The 20,223-nt window shown below is 39.8% G+C and overlaps 1 protein-coding gene across 2 annotated transcripts in view; it reads left to right on the top strand.

The window, feature by feature from the left end:
- Positions 1 to 19,761, top strand: part of LOC138006796 (putative aminopeptidase W07G4.4) — a 28,438-nt gene extending 8,677 nt beyond the window's left edge. The window contains exons 1-19 of one of the 2 annotated variants that reach the window (XM_068853360.1): positions 1 to 79; positions 734 to 869; positions 1,285 to 1,341; positions 1,421 to 1,503; positions 5,089 to 5,197; positions 5,396 to 5,470; positions 6,900 to 6,940; positions 7,978 to 8,080; positions 9,217 to 9,292; positions 9,744 to 9,829; positions 10,320 to 10,384; positions 11,845 to 11,884; positions 13,103 to 13,178; positions 14,256 to 14,374; positions 16,158 to 16,244; positions 17,431 to 17,488; positions 17,903 to 17,952; positions 18,228 to 18,359; positions 19,293 to 19,761. The exon at positions 1 to 79 is cut by the window's left edge and continues 32 nt beyond it. In XM_068853360.1, coding sequence (XP_068709461.1) covers positions 57 to 79; positions 734 to 869; positions 1,285 to 1,341; positions 1,421 to 1,503; positions 5,089 to 5,197; positions 5,396 to 5,470; positions 6,900 to 6,940; positions 7,978 to 8,080; positions 9,217 to 9,292; positions 9,744 to 9,829; positions 10,320 to 10,384; positions 11,845 to 11,884; positions 13,103 to 13,178; positions 14,256 to 14,374; positions 16,158 to 16,244; positions 17,431 to 17,488; positions 17,903 to 17,952; positions 18,228 to 18,359; positions 19,293 to 19,427 — 1,551 coding nt within the window. In that variant the 5' untranslated portion in view covers positions 1 to 56 and the 3' untranslated portion in view covers positions 19,428 to 19,761. The remainder of the gene's footprint in view (positions 80 to 733; positions 870 to 1,284; positions 1,342 to 1,420; positions 1,504 to 5,088; positions 5,198 to 5,395; positions 5,471 to 6,899; positions 6,941 to 7,977; positions 8,081 to 9,216; positions 9,293 to 9,743; positions 9,830 to 10,319; positions 10,385 to 11,844; positions 11,885 to 13,102; positions 13,179 to 14,255; positions 14,375 to 16,157; positions 16,245 to 17,430; positions 17,489 to 17,902; positions 17,953 to 18,227; positions 18,360 to 19,292) is intronic. The other variant, XM_068853362.1, reaches the window with a different exon arrangement.
- The last annotated feature ends 462 nt before the right edge of the window (positions 19,762 to 20,223 follow it).

Raw genomic sequence — 20,223 nt, 5'->3', positions numbered from 1 at the left:
AGTGGGCTATTGCGAGCACTTTTTCAAGGACATACGAAATTCGCTTCTAAGAGAACATGTCCCAAGTAGAGAATTCAAGGTAAAATACAAACTTTTCAAGTGTTAGGTAGTTCTTTCTTAGGCCAACATTTTTACGTGACCTAAAAGTAAGGGCTACTCTTTTTATCCAGCGCTCTTTGACTTCTTGTTTAGGGAGGAACCCGGAAATGCAGGGTAACATACTTTTCCTTAGTCACTACAATTTAACAGTTTCTTAGGTTTAAAGGTAAAGGTTCTATTCCGAATCTTTGCGCAGGAAAGTTCCGTGTTTGCTGGAACACCACAATTTGAACAAAATAGTCAGTTTGTATTCTGTAATTTAAGTAATATTTATTAACGCATACTTGGTAAGGTGTTACACGACTGCCAAGACAGTACATACATAATACGACTCGTATCTTTTACCTCTGTGCCACAGTACATTTAACATTTTTGATGCAATGCTAGACATTTGCTAGTAGCTAATGGAGTTAACAGAAGTTTTGAGTTGGGGTGGGGCCAGTGATTAGAATTAGGGTGAGGCAAAACAATAAAATTGTAAATTTATTCATGTTTCAATATTTTGTATATTTTATATGCTTTGGATGGCTCTCTTCTCATTTAAACGTAATTTAATTTTTATTGAATACAACATATGCATTGTTGGTTAACATATTCATGCTAAAGCATACCATTATTGTCATGATTTCTTCAGACAACCTTGCCCTGTGGTTCCTGTGTATAGTCCAAAGCAAGATGGATTCGACTCCTTTATTCTTGTTTGTGAAAATCTCGACTGGGATAATTCCGCATGGGAGTTTCTTAAAGACCCAATTCTAAAAGCTGCAACGGTAAGCTGCACCATATTGATTAATGAGCTTAAGAGGTTAAAGGGTTTAATTCACGCAAAATTATGTAATTTCATGACACCCAAAAAGTAGAATGAACATGGGATTAATTAAGCACTTAAAGTCGTTGAACAGCATAGAAGAAATACCACGAAAGGAAAGTGATCATGAAGCATGGATGGGCACAAATGGACAAGACTGAAACAGATTGCCTTTGGTTAATTAAGACCAACGTTTTTGAAGTTTATGTCAAATCGCTAAGATAAAGGCCATTTTACCACGCTCCACAACATTGCCTCCAGTTTTACCTTTCGTAAAATTAATTTCTGTTTTAAATAAATGCCTTGTATTTTAAAATAACTATTGTCATGCATGCTCAGGTCTTTTAAACTTATCTTTCCAATCATGTTGTTTACAGGTTGACCAAGCAGTTGGAGTGGAAACATTGTTGTTTCTGTACAAAGATACGTTTGTGGTGCGTACTGATTGTAAGTACTGTCTAATTAGCTAGTCTTCCACAAATGATTTACCCTTTCTCCTGTACCTACCTGTAGATTCATTCACCCACGGGACCTGTGAACAGAGATTATGATGATGTGAGACGATACAGTGAGGCTGCAGCTAAAGGAATAAAACGGTATGTGATACGCTGGAAATAATGAAAGGGAGTAGACACAAAGTAGGGGCCAACTAATCTGTCTAGAATAATATTATTAATTTTATTTAAAACTGAAATACGGATATTGGCTGGCTGGGCACAGGCTATCAGTTCATATATCTGCTGTACCTAATAATAATAATAAAATAAATGCGTAAATTTAATGCGTTTGGTTTTTTAAAATGTTTTGATTACGTTACGAACTTCTTAGTTCAAAGTGAATGCATGCTTTTGAAGTTCTTTTCCTTTACTTTCATGAAAATAGAGCAGAATTATCTTGTCTTCCTCATTCATTTGAATAGCGCGAACCAATGAGGAAACAGCCAGAGATTATAGATCGTTTTCACGTGACGTCATCATTTTCTAAAATCCAAAACTAAAAAGCCACGAAAGCTTTTATCCTCATCAGGCATAACAGGCGGTAAATTTGTATCCATTTGCAATTTTAAAGCTCAATAGCGTGCTTCGTTTGGAAACCAGAGCATTTTGAATTTCTGAGTTATAGCGGTGCGTGACACGAGGCGACGATCAAGTTTATTGAGAAATATATATTTATCTCATGGTTTTCAGCCCTTTTAGAACTTAAAGCATTAGGAAAAGTGCTTAAGTAAATAGCTGTCGGTTCAGTACAGATGATCACCCGCCTAGATAGCCAAAGTAAGTAACAGATGTTGACACTATTTTCCGGCCGCCATATTGGTGCACCCGGCACAGATGTGCACCAACATGGCGTTTTCATACTGGGCTCTGTAAATTTCTGCGAAGCATTTCGACGAATATCTGAAGTTTGGGGAAACGAACGGGCCTAAAACTTGGAGAAGTGTCATCTTTATTTATCTTCTACAACATCACGAATTCTTGACTTTTTCCACTGGATGGTTTCCGATTTATTTTTTTATTGCGTGACAGTGAAAACGATCTATATTTCACATAAACCACACTCCAGAAGATGAAAAAGACGGCAATGGAGAGATATGATACAAAACACCAACCAAATAAAGATAATGCCTGCTTGAAACTTCGTTGCATGCTCGAGAAATTTTTTTGTACAAAAACCTTTCATCAATCGATCCCGTCTTGGGTTCCAGTCCCTCCCCGACAGGTCACGCAAAATCGTGACAAACTAAATTTTCCAAGAGTTTCGCAACATCACATCGATTTTACGCGTTTAGATCATCGGTGACCCCTATTTTTTAAGACACGAATCACTTGCTGTTCTTGAAATCTACAAAATATGATGAAATGAAAAAAATCACAATGTCAGAAGTTATCTTTTTTTAAATTTTTCTTTCCTTGTGTCCTGAGTTCCGGAAGTAGTTACAACGGGTAGCGCTTGCGAAAACGCTCGTTAACGTTTAACTCTACTGTTTACGACATCCCCAGCGGCATGTAAATTATCTAAAAAACCCACTCCTATATTTCTATGCACAGAAACCTTCACTCTAACAAATCATTTTTATGCTTTTCGACGGATGAGTATATGAGGCTACATCCCGTTATGATGACCTATCTATCGAAATTAGGGCATTTTCCCTTGCCTTTTTCTCCCAAACAAAGTCGGTGACCCCCCATTTTTTTCATTTTTGGAGTAAGTATTTATGACCTAACTTCAGGCGAGAAATGAAACAAATTTCAATGTGGGAAGATTTTCGCGCGAACGTCCTTAATTTATAGCAATGCGCTGAATTGTATGCAAAGTTTCAGATTCCTAGCGCTGTTAGTTCACAAGAAATTAATTTGTAAATATTTGGCCTTCCAAAAACTTGCGTCGTGCTCATTTTGAGCTAGTTCAAAGACAGTTGATCTATAGCAATGCGCAGAATTTTAGACAAGGTTTCTGCTTTTTACTGCTTAAAGTTCACGAGAAATAAATTTTAGAATTATCGGCAAAATACCTTCGGCAACACACCTCCTCACCCGAAATTATAAGCCTACAATAGTTTTCAATATGTCGGGAAAATCCCAGAGAGATCAGGGATTTCGCAGTTTTCCGACCGTCCCAGATTTTGCCGACTTAAATGAAAACCATAAATCGGGAAAATAGGAAGCGTTTCTATTTTACGGAGCTTTTGCGCATTTGCAGTATGTGGGTAAATAAAGTTACTTTCTTACTTACTTACTTACTTAGTAAGTAACTTAGTAACTTACTTAGTAAGTTTACCTAAACTTTTCAACTCTTTGAATGAAGACATTCGCAATTCTTCCAGCGTTTCCTTGTTTTCCTCAAGATTGAAATTGTTTCTGTTAGCATGATTATATACTGTTAGCATGATTACATACATTTTTTTTTCTGTTAGCGTGATTACATACATTTTTTTATTTTTCGCTTTTGTCCGCTTGCAGTTCCTGTATCGGCTTTGCTCTTGTGCGCTTTAAAAAAAAACACAAACAAGTTCAGTACTGTTGTTCTAAGTTATTCGGTTCACCTTTACAAATCTCTAGTAATTTGTTATTTATCATGGGGAGGCACATGTTTATAAGCACTGCTTTTTTTGTGTCTCCTTGCCTCATTTTATTTTGCATAATATGTGGTATGTGTAAAATGGCAAAACAAATAAACTGAAACTGAAACTGAAACTGAAACTACTTTCTTACTTACATACTTCCTTCCTTCCTTCCTTCCATACTTACTTACTTACGGAGGTGTCCCAGATTTTTGCGATCGTCGGCGGCCATTCCTGACATAATTATGAAAACTCAAATTGGTACTTTCCAGGACGTCGACGCCCGGGCGTCGACGATAGTTTTAGCTCACTACCAATCCCAGGATTAGTGCAACGCCTTGAAAAGCCCTGGAATTTAAGGGCGCTTGAAAAGCCCTTGAAAAAAAAGGATTTTACGGAAAACTGCTTGAAAACTCATTGAATATTTGCTTGGGTGAAAATTGTTGAGATTGCATCATGCTAAGTTAAAAGAGACATTTCAAAAATCTGAGCCCAAAATTGACTCTTAGGGAAACATATTAAAACCTAAAATTAAAATTTCCATGCATGCACTTAACTTGCAGGATGTGGTAAGGAATATCAAGATAGGCTTTTTCAGCAAAGAAAACACTGAAACACTATGTATCGCATAGAAATATTCTTATAAAAGACTCCTTGAAAATTCAATTTCTGGCTCTTGAAAACTCCTTGAATACTCCTGGAATTTTATAGACAAAATCCAGCACAAACCCTGCAATCCCCTAGATAGCAAGTTTCAATTTTTGCCGCACTTTACATTTTCCACCCAAGTCACCATCAGGAGAATCTTGGACAAGCGTCTGGCGATTTTCCAATGTGTGGGGAAAATCTGAAGGGTTGTGAAACTGCGAAATCTTCGATAGTCTGCGATTTTCGCGACATGAAAACTAGGCTTTACGTTTCGTGCTGGAATTCTCACAAATCGAAATTTTGTGGCCGCCAGCGGCCGCAGAAATGAAAACAATTAAGGGGATTTTATTGCAAGTGTTTATTCCCCTCTCCCCAATCCCCTGCTGTTTTCCCTCCCCTTTCAATGCCTGCCGTGCAGGCTAAATTAAATGCTTTATAATGTATTATTTCTTATTATAAACATTTCGCTCAGGGCTTTAAAGGCTGGCAGTAAATCTCCACTCTTGGTTACTATCCCGGGCAAAACCTTTCCAAATGCATGGTCTGTTTCATTGCTTGGGGCTCTTCATGAACTCTATGTGGTGAGTAAGCAGCAATTAAGTTGGATTAATGTGTTCATTGTCCTTTTGAAAGAGTAACAAATTTATTATACTAACTTTTTGTTCTATCTTAAGGGATCAGTGTTAATTTTGTGAATGCATCAGACTCATATTTTATTCGGTTCCACTACAGTTGTCTTAATTGGCTAAAATTTAGTTTTGATAAATTCTTGAAAATAGCCACTTGAACTGAGAGAGGCGTTTCCAGAGAAGCAACAAAAAGTAGATCAGCTTGGAGTCGTGGTTCATGATCAGGTAAGTTGCAGTGCTCGAAATTAAAACAAAGAAAATTCCATACTGTCCCTGTTTCAAATGCCAGGCCACCAACCCTGTGAATTAGGTTGCCCTGATAAATCATTGGTAGCCCACTAGGAAACTCCCTGTGATGAATCCTTTTAGCCCTAAGGGGCCCCCCATTGACGAGTCTTACTGGCAATAGACAGAGTAAAATCCTCTGGCCTTAGACAGATAGTGAAATCCTTTATAATAGTCCATTTTACAATTGTGTGCTTAGTTACCTCACCTATGAATGACAGTGAGGCTGGAGTTGACCTTGTTTTGATAGAAACCTCACTGCCTTTCTTATGTAAATTGTTACTAATTAGAATGACAACAACATCATTAACATACGAAAAGGAGGGAGGTCTGTATCATAACAAGGTCAACACCAACCTCACTTTCATTTAAAGGCCAGGTAACTAAGCACACAACTGTAAAGAGGTCTATTGGCCATTGGGAGTAAAAAGTTTTACTGTAGTAGAGCAGCTGGTAACTTTGAGCAACTAAAAAATTGTCAGTGCCCCAGAAATAACAAAACTATCAAGTTTTTTCCCCTTAATATGATCCATATCATTTTAAATAAAGAGGTTTGGGTGATACTAGACACTTGCGCCCATGGTCTCACGCTACACGGCTACAGCAACAAAAACACAAGATGATCGATGGATATTCCTGGAAGTTAACAGGGACATTGTCTTTGAGTGGACGTACATTTTGTTAACCTTTAAGCCCCAAGGGGGCCCCTGTTGACGAGTTATAGGGTTTTAGTTGCACTAGAAGATGTGTTGAGATGCAAATGGCGGTGGAGCTTGAGTATCTCGTAGTTTTTAGTGTTTGCCTGTGATTTTTGTGATGAAGCATGGGTTTAAGTAATGGTCAGGAATCTTTGATCTTCATTGCCTGTATGTTTGAAATATTGTCTTGCATTTTCCTATTTGACAACGTTTTGTATAAGCCACAGATATTCAAAACATGAGAAAATGCTCAGCTGGGGCAAAAGTACTGTAGTTATAACTTAATTACATACTACTGTCCCACTACTATCGCACGTTGACAACAGAAAACTGACTAGTGAATCGGTTGCTGCTTATGTAATTTGTTATATTTCTTCATGGTTTTTTTTTTCTCTTCTTACTAAACTCTTGTTGCCCGGTAAACTTTCTGGTCTTCTGGGACGACCAGATGACAACTAATTTCAAGCACTGATTTCTTATTATACTTGTACATAATAAAAAAAATGTTAGGATTCATAATGCTTTTGCCCAGCTTGTGAGGTTTAAGTCCTTTTAAAACGACATTTGTACATGTACCCTACAAGTATGATGTTAAATATTTATAAGAAGATTATACAGTTACTGTAAAAATACATTTATTCATTTTAAGTCAGTTCTCTTTATGTTTTCAGAATCAAAAGGTGGATTATGTCACTGCTATTGATTCTGGAAGGTGAGATTTTTCTTTTACTAACATAAGAAAATGCAGAATTAAAGTACTGTTTTTAATAACATCATGGTAATAGTACTAATTATTATTATTTATTCGTTCAAAATATTTCCCCGTTCCTGATTGGTTAAGACCACATGCATAATTCACCATAACCAGCTGCTGTTGACCAAATTTGGGAAGAATTTTGTCATGTTGAACTGATGATGTCAAAAGTGCAGCCCGCTGCAGATTATTGTACCAATGACATCAAAATGATGTCAAAAGTGGAGCCCGCTGCAGATTATTGAACCATTGACCGAGAAAACCAGGGGATAAGGCTGTGTTATTTTTGGTGAGCAGAAAAACAAAGAGCGAAATGGCTGCAAGTAGTTTACTAGTTTGAGTGAAGAAATGTAATATTTTGAATAAATTAATAATAAAGCAATTATTGAATTCGGCTATCGTAGGATATGAAGAATTCTGCAGATCTCGGAGGGTGTTATCCACCTCGGCCGTCGGCCTTGGCAGATAACACCCTCCCTACAATGTTTTTAAAATTGGCTTGTTATTGTAGGATTCCTACAGCCCTCCCGCGGGAATTCATGAAAATTCCTACAAGTGCGTGGATTTGTGACAATTCCTACGCTGTACAAGCGTAGCATTATATTATTTTATATAGAGCATTTTCACTCACATGACCAGCAGCCATATTAGATTACTGAAACAAAAGAAAGTATTTCCATTTCTTTGTTTTGGAACACCAACATGGCCGCCGTGACGTCATGTGAAAATGCTCTATTAATTTACATTATAATAATATTATTGTGTTATTATAATTCTATTTATAAATACCTGTACATCGGAAGAAGAGTGAGCATGTCAAAGAAGCTGTACACTCAACATTGCATGTCTTACATCATTCCTCTGCATTAATTAACCCCAATAATACGAAAATAATTCCATTCGTTAGCAGTAACGATAGTTAGGTATAGCGCGGCAGCCCCTCAGTACCCTTGATCAGTACCCTTGATCACAAACTGGCATTATTTTAATGAAAGGTTTGTTTGCCAAGACATTGGGGGATCTGATCCTGAAAGAATGGCAGCCCCACGCGTGGAGGAGTACATCACCGAGCTGTTTGGAGATTCCTCACCAGTAAAAGTGAGCAAGTGTTTGGACTGGTCTTGAAATACCTGAACCAGCTTTTTTTGTTGATTTGTGTTTCAAATTCATTAAAAAAGGGATTTGAGGGGAGATTTAAAAAGGTGCATTTGACTGACGGTATTCTGGAATTTAGGAACATGTGGATTAGTAGCTAGAAATCCTTCCTCTTTAGGGTGATTCATGTTAACATTGTTTAACACCTGCTAAAATGCTATTTTAAACATATCTTTCTTATCCTTAAGCTTGTTGCATCAAAATATCAGACATGCATAGTACCGTTTTAAATCATCACTCCACAGACTTTTATTTCAGAATAGGGTTGAATTGAATGCGCTCTTAAGTTTCAAAATAGGGGGTGTGGTTTTGTTACGGTTGTGGTAAGGCATCAGTTGAAGTAGTACAGTATTATGCCCACTTTTCCCTCATCCAAAGTTGTACGTGATAGTCTATGTAAGCATGAGATTTGAGTATTACTATTTGCTATGGGGAGTTGGGAGAGCCATCATAAATCCCATACAGCTCCAAGTGAATATTGTATTGTACTTTTCATAAGAATGAATGACATTCTACACCTGTACATGTAGGTTGATGTTACCAAAATTAGTATTCTGTTACATTATCTAGATTATGAAACAGTTATTCTCTACTTTAGGTACGCATTATCATCTTGGGTAACATTTAAAGTGTACAAGAAGGGGTTTGCTGCAGTCACCTTCATGAATTATTGATTAATTATAAAAATAATGCTCTCTTCAATCAATACCAAGGACACTTAATAGGATCTGGCTTTTTCTTCGTTTGTACCTTCTCTCTGGAAGAAATCTTTCTTTCAAACTTAAAAAAAATTGCATCATTCTTACTGGTGTAGACGTCTTAACATTTCTTGTGGGTAGCCATGTTTTTTTAAATGCTGACATCATCTTGCAAGCCGGATGTTGAAGAAAATATCTTGAATTTTGTTGCTGCTCTTAATAATGAAATACAGCGTAAAGTGTTTTATTCTAATTCAAACCCACTCAAGATTTTATTTTCTCTTTTCTCTCTTCTCTTATGAAATTTCCCAATATTGAACAAGGGATTGCTATACTTAAAGCTCATTTTTTAACAATTAGTTATGTGATAAATTATGCCAGGTCACAGTTGTAAAAGATGTGAAAGAGTTTGAAACGAAATACCCCCTGTATGAAGCTGTGAACAGGTGTTCAAGAGGTAAGTGTATATACTGTATGTCAACCACTCTTTACCCAGATGTTACAGTACCAACAGGCAAGCTGTCTAGTATATAGGAATGTGCCATTTGCTAACAGGATGCAAAAGGAGACAGGAAGATGTAGGAAAGACAGGTTCTGTTTGTCTTGCGCAGCAGTGCACCCTGTTGACAGGACAACAGGTGACCGTTATAGTTTTTGGGTGACTGTCTCCATAGATGTTGAATTAATATTGACTTAGTTCCAATGTAGAGAACCAACAAACTCAACCCACATTGCACATGTGACGCCTAGTCCAAGAATCGAGCTCTGGACACATTGGTGGGGAGCGAGTGGCCCCACCAGTGTGCCAGTCCTGTCCCCTGTGCCCAACGTGGAAGTATAGGCTTTCCTCTCATATGATAATTATTCATTACTTAATTCTGTAAGAATCTGTCAATCTTTAACAATAGCTGTTGACAGACATGCTGGGAGAGTGATCAACCTGGAGTATGTTGGAGAAGGGGAAATCACAAAAACTATCCTTCTTGTGGGAAAGGTACTGTAAGTACGCCGTAACCACCGCATACCGTAGATCTGCATGCTCTTCCCTTTTTGACAAAACACAAATTCTGTGTCACTGAGGATCCAGTCAGAGGATCATGTGGCCTTTTGTCATCGGAGGAACTTTAACTTATGTATCCTCTTGCTTTTCTAATGTGCTTTAATTTATTTGAAGTCTCAGTCTTTCTTACACAAATGTAACTACCCATCATTTGGGAAACAAAAGTTTGAAGGTTTTTTGGAAAAAAAAATTGCACGCAATTTAAGCACAAATGGATAATCCCGTGAATGCGTCATCTTCCTTAAAATAAAATTTGCTCTATGGCAGTAGCTAGGATTAGCTTTGTGCGAATTGAAGTTTCAAACAATAATTTTATTTCTTGATTTTTTCTTGATCAAAAACGGTATTGTCTCTTTCACATTCATAGCTTTCATTTCTTGGTTTTGCTATTGGATAGATCTCATCTCATCTGATTTTACTACAGGGTGTTACCTATGATACTGGAGGTGCCGATGTAAAGGCCGGTGGAGTTATGGCTGGGATGAGCAGGTAACATGTTGCCATAGTCATTCGTTACCACATTTGTTTTCTGCTGATGAATCCTTCTTTTCGTTGGAAGGCGGCCTTAAAGAGGCCATGTCAAATTAGATTTTGTACACAGGAAAAAATAACAGATTCCCATTTTTAGATATTTTAGGGTATTTTGAAGAATACCAATAAAAATCCCAAATTTGGCAAAGTGAGACAAGTCCCAACCAGGGAATTCCCAACCAAGTTCCCTGATTGGGACTTGTCTCACTCTTCCAAATTTGGGATTTTTGTTGGTATTCTTTAAATACCCTAAAATTGCCAAAAATGGGAATCTGTTATTTTTTCCTGTGGTATTTTCAAGTTTTTGGACAAATCAGGTCAATAGACTTTTGAGAATGTGATAATGAGCATGTCGCACATGGTGTCCCTTATTTGGAAATTCTCAAGGGGTGGTAGAAGGGCAAAAGTTTCATTGCACGAACTGCAAACGTCACTGTAACGTCTAAGAGTTCTGGATTCTGATTTCACAATATATAACTCACTGAGGGCACAATTAATGGGAAAGATATGCAAAAACCGAACGGTCATAATCGCGATTAATCGTGAATTCGATTAATCGTTACACCGACTACAATAGAATAGGCAACTGTACAGCCGACATGGAAAGTTAAAACTTGGTAAAACACGTAAGTTCACAGGTAGAATGAACATTCCTATAACCCAAGGAGATGAATGATATCAAATGAACTTTTGAAGGATGTTTTCTTGATACGAAACTTCTGTATCCTCGCCAAAATATTGACCTTTCTTTCAGTCATCGTCCCCATCATAGTTATGCACTAGTCAAAGTAAACCCCGACCCCCCCCCCCCTTCCCTACCCCGGGACATGTGGGGCTTTAGTGAACCCGCCTTTGAGAAGGTGATCAAAGCAGAACATTAGTTTTTGGTGTCACTTAATTCAAAGATGTTTTATTGTTACTAAAATAAGACCAAAACAGCGTGACACAAGTCTCCAACGCAGCGCTCTCAAGAAAGGGGAAATTCCGTGACGTCCCAAAAGCGGCTGCAAAGGAGACTAACGTGATACTGTACAAGGAAAGGTTACGTTTATACAAACGCCGGCCGTGTAGCACTTATATTTTAAACAGAGTTAACTGAATAGAGTGTAATGTGAAGTGCTAGATTTCTATCCCATATGAACCATGTGAGCGTTAGCTCTACTGATGGAATGGGCCTGCTCCCATCCTACCTTGTAGCTCAGTCGGTAGAGCGGCGGAGATCTGGCGCGAAGGTCGTGGGTTCCAGTCATTTCCCACCCTGGTCAGAGTTTTTTTCTGTCCTTGTGTGGGCCCATTTCCATCAATAGGGCTAGCCCTCACATGGTTCATATGGGATAGAAATCGGGCGCTTCACATTACACTCTATTCAGTTAACGTGATACTGGCTCTTCAATATTTTTTTCGTTTTCGTTTGAAAGGGACAAATGCGGTGCAGCAGCAGTTGCAGGATTCTTTCAGGTATCTTCTTCTTTTTTTTGTCGTCTTCACTCACTGATAAATTGCGGTTTTTTCTCACTGTGTAGGAAAATTACACGCGTGTCAGTTTGCTTTTCATTGGTTAAAAAAGGTGTGTCATTTCAAAAGCCAGTCCCTAACCGTTTAAAATTATTATAATGGCAGTCACGTCATAGAGCGTTTTCACTCACGTGACCAGCAGCCATATTGGTTTTCTGAAACAAAGAAAGTATTTGGATAAAAATAGAGTTAAATTCCCGGAGGATTAGTTTGGTATACCATCATGGCCGCCATTACTTTGCCGCCGTGACGTCATGTGAAAACGCTCCATAGACCAATTCGGCTAACTCAATAGGGCCGTTTATACGAGAGCAAATAAGCCGCGGCTAACTCTGGCCGCGGCTTACGTAAGCCGCGAAAGGAACTCTTTATACGAGTATAAACTCCCCGGCCAGGTTAAGCCGCGGCTTCAGAAAGCCGTGAACGTAGATTTTGTACCATTTATACGGGGTGTTCGCGGCTTACGTAAGCCGCGGTCAGAGTTAACCGCGGCTTATTTTCTCTCGTATAAACGGCCCTAATGTTGTACCCAATTCAAACCTTGCGTGGAATCGTTTAGGAATCAAATGCTTTGTTCCAGGTATTTCCATATCATTTAAATGTGAACGACACATTAGAGCAGTTTTAGATTAACTGTCTGAATTGGGTACATAAATGTTACTTCAAATCCTTTAACTTTTTATCTGTGCAATGTAGTTAAAACTGTTTTTATCTTTTTTTTTCCTGGCAAATGAATAAATGAAGTAAAGTAAACAACTTTATTGTGTTCGATGCGCAATGCTTTGATCCTGTGACAGTTCAAGAAGAGCCCCGTGGCGGGTTTTCCCATTAAACTTGGTAGCGTGGACACCAATCGGTAATTAATATGACCCAACTAGTGGACTAATCCAAATCCTGCATTTTAATTTTTGTAAAACCTCGTACTAAAATGACGACGGTATCACGTTTTTCCCGCCAAAATGATGCTGGTTTGCGCGCGCTCACTGTTGTTGTTTGAGAAAATCTCGTACTCGTAGTCGTTTTCGTCCTAGAATCTAAAGCTCTCTGTTATTGCCTTTTCTGTCCGACTAGTTGGGTGAGTATACTAAAACAATTAGACCCTTCGCCCTCAAGGGCCAACGGGCTAATAGTGAATCAGTCATTTTATTGTTTGCCGCTTAGACTCTGGCAAGACTGAAGCCAAAAGGAATCAAAGTTCTTGGCACCATGGCTATGGTTCGGAACAGTGTTGGAGCAGGTAGCAATGACATAAAATTATATAGAATGTTTTCGTTCACGTGAGCAGTAACCTTGTTTTTCCACCCGGCCGAAACAAAAGAAAACGTGTGCATGATAATAGAGCTCAATTCCCGAAGGATTAGTTGGGGACACCAACATGGCCATGTTCAGTTCACTTCATTCTCCGAAAGTCCAAGGGCATAGTTTTCTGAAAATTGGTTTTATCTATATGAAATGTTCAAGTTGTTACTACTCATAAAAAATTTGCTACCTTGGAACCTCTCCCCGGGTACACCTCTATTCAGGGAACACCTCCATTCAGTGGACACAGAATTTGGTCCCGGAGAAATGTTCATACTAGTCTTTGTATCCAACCCAACCTCTGTTCAGGGAACACCTTCCCCGGCTGGTCCTGAGGGTGTCCCTTGAATGAAGGTTCCACTGTATTTTATTCGCTTTCAAAAAGAGGCTAAAGCGAGTTCTGCCGTGGCTGACAAAGTTGACTTGAGTGTTGTGAGCTGCACCTCGACCTTGCGTTAGCTCGCAAACGGATCAAGTGAATTTTGGTTCTTTGTTTATCCGTTAACCTTGCCTATTTGAGTGTCTGAAGCGTAACTAGTTGACTTTCGAAAGTCAAACATCGTGTTTGTGAAAATTCGATGCATGGATACAAATATTTTATTTATTGCTTGCTACCCGAGGCGGCAAGACGGTATTTTGTCCCTCAAAGATTTTCAAGTTTGAATTCATTTACCAACAGACCATGAAATAGCACGTCGGTACGCACAAGGATTCTAAAAATCCACCTCCTTCGTAGGACTTAGGCCCGGGAAATATCATACGGACTGTCAATGTGTTTGCCAGTCCATGTGGACCGTCCGCGAAATTTAATACAACTTTGCACTGTCGTATGTCATTCGCGATTAGTCCATCTCGTGCACGTGCGGCACGATTTTTTTTCCCGTTTTAACCAATGATATTCTTGTTTTGTGGCGTTCTCGTTGACGACCACGTTGGTAGATCTTAAAGTCCCTAATGTGTTTTAGACGACCTTCTTGTTCGAGAGAAGGAAAGAAAACTTTTTTTTCCTTACCAGAGGGCTATGTTGCTGATGAGATCATTACTTCAGCTGCTAAGACGAGAGTGAGAGTTGGTAACACCGATGCAGAAGGTCGCATGGCCATGGCTGATTCCCTGCACTACATGAAGTTAAAGGTACTGCCGAATGATTGATTATTACAGTAATAAGATGACGAGCTTTTAGCCCAGTAAGTGAATGAAAGGGAAGCAGCGGTGGCGCAGTCCTGAGAGTACCGACCATTCACCAGTGTTGCCTGGGATCGATGTCAGGGCGCGACATCATATGAATTGATTTTGTTGGTTCTGTAATCTGCTTCGAGAGGTTTTTCTCCATGCAGGTACTCCGGTTTTCCCCTCTTATCAAAGACCATCATTTGATTTGAAGTTTCTCCAAGTGATTTGACTTGATTTACACTCACACCAATTGGCTGAGCACTTGTGCTTAGCTTTAGACTTGTATAAAGTGATAAACATGGTGAATTATGGTCTTGTGAGATGGGCCGCCTTCTTAAAAAATATCTGACAACTCCAAACGCGGGATGAGTCGAAGTAATAATTAGCAACAGAAGACTGCTCGGAACTAGGCCATGAAAGTACCGTTCACACAACCAATGCGAACACAAGCAGTGTTCACACTTTGAATGCAAACACAGGAAAGGCACGATACGTAGGCAAGTGGAGCTAGGCCCCCGCTAGCCCTGGCTTCCAAGCTTCGCGTGCCCTTCAACTTCAACTTTGGTGGCATGGAACTGTTATTGCATGCGCTTGTGTTTGCCCTGCCCTGGATCACACTCAACTGCAAGCGCAAAAGCAAGTGCAATAGAGTAAAAATTTTGTGTGCTTTTGCGATCGTTCACACGACGGTGTGTTTCTTTGCGCTTTCATTTGCACGAATGTTTTTCGTTCCGTGTTTAACAAGGGCCCATTTCATGAAATGCTCCAAAATATTTTGGTACTAAAAAGCTCATCAGATGGTGCATGACATTTCTATCCCTTTTTCACAATGGTTGATTTTTAAACATATATGTTTTCAAGGGAGGGAAAAGCCATAGACAAGGCTGCTGCCTAAGAAAATTTTAAAGGGGCCCTCAGAGCTAAACGCTGAGAACTTAGGAGCCCAACATATGAAGTAAAAGGCATTGCTGTGAAAAATTAAGGAGCCCAGAGCTATTCTTTGGGAGCCCCAGGCTACCGGGCTCCTGTTAGGCAACAGCCTTGCATAGAAAACAAACTTTCATGCCTTGAGAAGAGTTCCTTTGAAGATACAGAGGCAGTTATGTCATGGTTGTAAATACAGAGCAACGGCGGTGAGGGGGGGGGGGGGGGGGGGGTTTGCAGGATGCTCATTGGTGAAATGTACTCATTCATTGACCGGGGTTTATTAGATAAAGACGCATGATGATGATGACGATGATGGTAAAGTTTATATAAATGTCAAGTCTTCTAGCCCTGGTGCACTAATTGGGGACACTGTCGGACATCAAATCAAATATTGGGCCTTTGAGGAGATGAGAAAACCGGAGTACCCGGAGAAAACCTCTCGTACGAGGGGACCGTTTCTCGAAAGTCCCGCAAACTTTCCGGGCCCGGGCCCGGGCCCACCTGCTTGTTTTGATACCCTGGTTTTTTTGACACGTTTTCAAGATAAGAAAAAGCAAAATGATTATGAAGTTTGACGGCTTAAAACCTCTCTGTTCTCAAGATACAGAGAGGATTGCGGCACCCAAAGAGGACCCGAAAAGGTTTGGAGCTTTCGAGAAACGGGCCTCCGTGTAGAGAAGCAACAAACGCAATCCGGGCCACATTGGTGGGAGGCGAGTGATCTCACCGCTGCACCAGGCCTTAAGACTTTATGAGGTAACCAATCTTGATCTTTGTCAGTTGCTTACACTTGTCGGTGCTTACTTTTGTCTGACAGGCCCTTGAAGAAAAGGTTCCTACACACGTTGTTACCATAGCAACCTTAACTGGTCACGCTGTCATTGCAATGGGGCCTGCCTATTCGGTACGTTGCGTTCTTTTGAAAATCAAGTCGTCCAATCCAGTGATTAATCATTTAAGCATTATTTTTGCGTTATTTCTTCAAGTATCTTTTTTGCACCTGTAGCTAACTTGCTTAGTCATTTTCTCCTTGGAAGTCCGTTTCTTTTTGTAACTACTGCGCTTACGCAGCTTGACACTAAGCTATGCTGGAAAATAATTGTTAAGGTTATCGATAAGCGATGGTTTAAATCAGGGGATCCGTAATGCCGAAAAGTACACCGGAAGACACGACGAATCCATCGTTTGTCGACGTCAAGACTCCACCGGTTTGGGAGGTCGTCGTCCTGGTGTGTAATGTGACAACAAATAATTCCTTACCTTGAAAATACGATGAACCAGTCATGCCAATACCATTATTCAAAACCATTGTGAATAATTTTAATTACAACAATCAAAAAATTATTCTATTAAGCTATCAATGCTCTCATTACTTGTTAGGCTATAACATTTTGCAGTAGACACATGTACGCATTGCGTGCCTATTTTTTAATGAAACGTTAAAATTTCGCAGAAAACCAGAAGTCATTTATCGTTTTGACCAAGCTGGTGAGAGCTAAAGTCCTTGTACCTCGATAGCATTAAAAATATAGTTTATGCATGTATCCTTTGAAACTGATAAGAAATGCAATTCTTTTCGTTGTGTCATGAAAGGAATAGACTCTTTCTTAGACTTTTTAGTTTCGTTAACTTAACACGCTGGGCTATGTTTTGGGGCCCATTTAAAATTGAAATTGCAAGGCGAAAAATGCGGAATTTGTTTGCTGTAGGTGAAGAGATATTTTTCCTCAGGAATACCATTATTTTTGGTTAGGTTCACTGCGAATACCCGTTTGCGTAGCAACATAAAGCAATTTTTGGCGCGCTCAAGTTGCAGTGAAAGAATGGCTCGAAACGCTCAAATTCGGGTGTTCAAAAGTTGATGTGGTCGGGGAGCAACATCGTAGTTTCCTGAAAGCGTTACGTTACCTATAGATCAGGTGCATGGTGCATGTTAAACTATGATAAAGGGGATGTAGCCTCAATGTTCACATTTTCGAATTTAATCCTAAAGTTATCGTTGCGAGTTTAAACGTTTTTTTTTTTCTTGTCGAAAGTTCAAGCTTCTTCACCACCTCTACGCTGCCATTTTTTGAATTTTTTTTTTCTAGATTGTGTTAGACAATGGACCTGCAGCGCGAACCAAGTTTGCTCAAAAAATTCAAGAGGGTTTGTATTCAACTTTCTGTATGAGCCTTTGAACTGGTTGCAAGCGAGTGTTCCGAAGGCCGAAAAACTTATTCCTCTGGTCATTAATAAAAGGCACACCAATGAAAACAGCCAATCAGAATGCAAAGCAAGCAAAAGTACCCAGTGCTGAGGTCGGGAAGAATGTACACAGAGAATATGATGAAAAATGTTTATTATTTTAATGACGTAGTATAACGTTAAAATCATTAAAGAAGAACTTGCATTTTTTCTCCGGAGGGATTATGATAAAGAACGTCAACCATTGTTTTCAAAGAGATTACGGCCGAAGAAATGTCGGCGTGAAGGGTACTCGAGTTTGCCGTGCAAATGATGAATTGCCATGAGAGACGGCTACATGAAATATTCTTTTGTTCTTTTGTGTTCGTTTGACAGCTGGACACGACATGGGGGACCCTTTTGAGATTTCAACAATTCGTAGAGAGGTAAGCCTGTCGGCTTGTTTTGTGGTATAATTGTGTAAGCAAGGACCAGCGTAAGAGAACAGAAGCACCGGATCCTGAAGAAGGATCTAATCAGCAAATATAATCATCATAAAAACCAAAAAGAGCAAGGCTGATTGAGTGGTGAAGGAGGGTTTTATGTAAAGTGAATATTTCCAAAGGCATTGCCTTTCTTTATCATGCAGGGTTTGGTACTGAATCCGAATCAGAATCAGGATAAATGCTGCTGAATTAACATTGGCTGGTATTCTTTTCAGGATTACCAGTTTGCGAATGCCAAGTCGGAGTATGCCGAGGTTCTGCAGTGTAACAACCAGCCGTCCAGTCGTACCCCGAGAGGACACCAGTTCCCTGCTGCCTTTCTCATCAGAGCTTCGGGCTTAGACAAGGTACTTGTTATTCTAGATTCTTTTCTGCAAGGGTTATTGTTTATATTTCGGCGCGTTTTCGTGCGAACTTTTTGGAAAGCCGCTTGAGAAAACGAACCATAACACAAGCACAAGCACACAACGCAGAGAAAAAGATTCACAAATTCCATGTTCTCTCTTACAACGCGGCGCTGCGAGTGGAATCTGGAACGGGTCTTTTCATTGGACGAACGTCACAACTTGCTTTGTGCTTGTCTTACGTCCCGTTTTCACACAACGCAAGCGAACGCGAGCATAAGTGCAAACAAAAGGAAAAGGAAGAAAATTAATCTTTGCGCTTGTGCTTATGCTTCGTGAGGTCCCTGTTTCATGAAATAGAGCAGTTTTCAATTGAGTGTCATAAAACCAAAACCAAATTAATTATTTTGGCCAATCAAAAAGGTCGGAGTCATTCCAGTAAACCAATCAAAACTCGAATAAATTACTCGTAGCCGACACAAAGCGCGGGAAAATGTGCACGCACGAGCCACGAATTGGTTTTGGTTTCACTTCTGATTGGTGGAAAAATTGGCGTGAGAACTTTGAACCAATCAATGAGTGAAGTAATGCAAAACCAAAGCAATCGCTAATTACTTTCAACACTCAATTGAAAACCACTCTAAGTCCTCTTGTGGTTGCGTTATGCTTGCGCCGGCTTGTGCCGGCTTGCGTCGCTAGTGAAAACCAGGCTTTACCATTTACAAATTGACAACAAAAGTGAAAAAGTATACATAAAGAACGAAGCTATTTCCCCAATTTTAAGCTTTAGCATTTTGATAATTTGCGAAATATTAGCCATCAAAAACTGAGAGATTATTTGGTGGCTTAAGTGCCAGTGGTTCTCTCTAGTTGCTTTGCAAGCAGAATTCCGAAAGTTAGCCAAGTCACTTCCTCTTTTTCTTCTCTTTATTCTAGCACGGTATTGATTCAGAACGTCCCGTTTGCTACTCGCATTTTGACATTGCTGGTTCATGTGGTGATTTCCCACAAGTTCCCACTGGAGCTCCGGTGGTTGCGATGGCAACATTTTTTCTCAAAGACCACTGCTGAACTGCAGGAAGCGGCGAGCACACATCTCCCTCAAATTAATTATTAGAGTAGACGGGTTTTCTAAAATGTAGCCCTGGTGAAATCATCGTTACATTGGGTAAAATAACTGAAGATTTCAAAGACACAAGAAAATTCACAATTTTCACAGACTGCATGTTGTAGAAGAATTGCTCAAAACCGCGATCGGATATTTTCACAAAACTTTAAATGCATAAGTACCCGAGATATCGTCTCTCCTGTAGTAAGTCTTGGTGTTTAAAAGCACATTGAATTTTCCTACTTTTTTTAGCGCAGTTTTAAAGAAAAATACACATGCACTTTAATTCTAGAATAAGGTGAATAAGGGTGCATTCTTTTGGGACTAAATATTTTCCAAACAAAGAGGTAATGGTTTTTGCAAAGGCGATCTGAGAACTAAACTCAGAATAGTGTGCAAGCGACTTTGTCGCAAGGGCGTAGCTAGGGGGGGTCCTGGGGTGCCGGTGTCCCCCCTTTGTAAGCCGTTTTTTACTCAAACAACCTACAATATTCAGGTTGCGAAAACGCGAGTACCCTCTGTTTGACAGTGTGACCCCCCCTTTGAAAAATCCTGGCTACGCCCATGCTTTGTCGGCAATTTGTTGGGCGCGTGCAATCCGAGGGTTTTTCTCCGGGTACTCCGGTTTTCCTCCCTCAGCAAAAATCGACTCACAGCCTATTCCATCAGGCTGTGGTGCTGTGCTCCGAGGTCATACATGGGTCGTGCTCAGGGGCCGAGCGCCTAGCCGGCAGCACAGCTCCTTCGGTCCGATCTCGT

The sequence above is a fragment of the Montipora foliosa genome, chromosome 6 (genome assembly GCF_036669935.1).
Source record: "Montipora foliosa isolate CH-2021 chromosome 6, ASM3666993v2, whole genome shotgun sequence".
NCBI lineage: Eukaryota > Metazoa > Cnidaria > Anthozoa > Scleractinia > Acroporidae > Montipora > Montipora foliosa.
The sequence above is the reverse complement of the archived record's forward strand: the minus strand, read 5'-3'. Positions and strand labels throughout refer to the sequence as shown.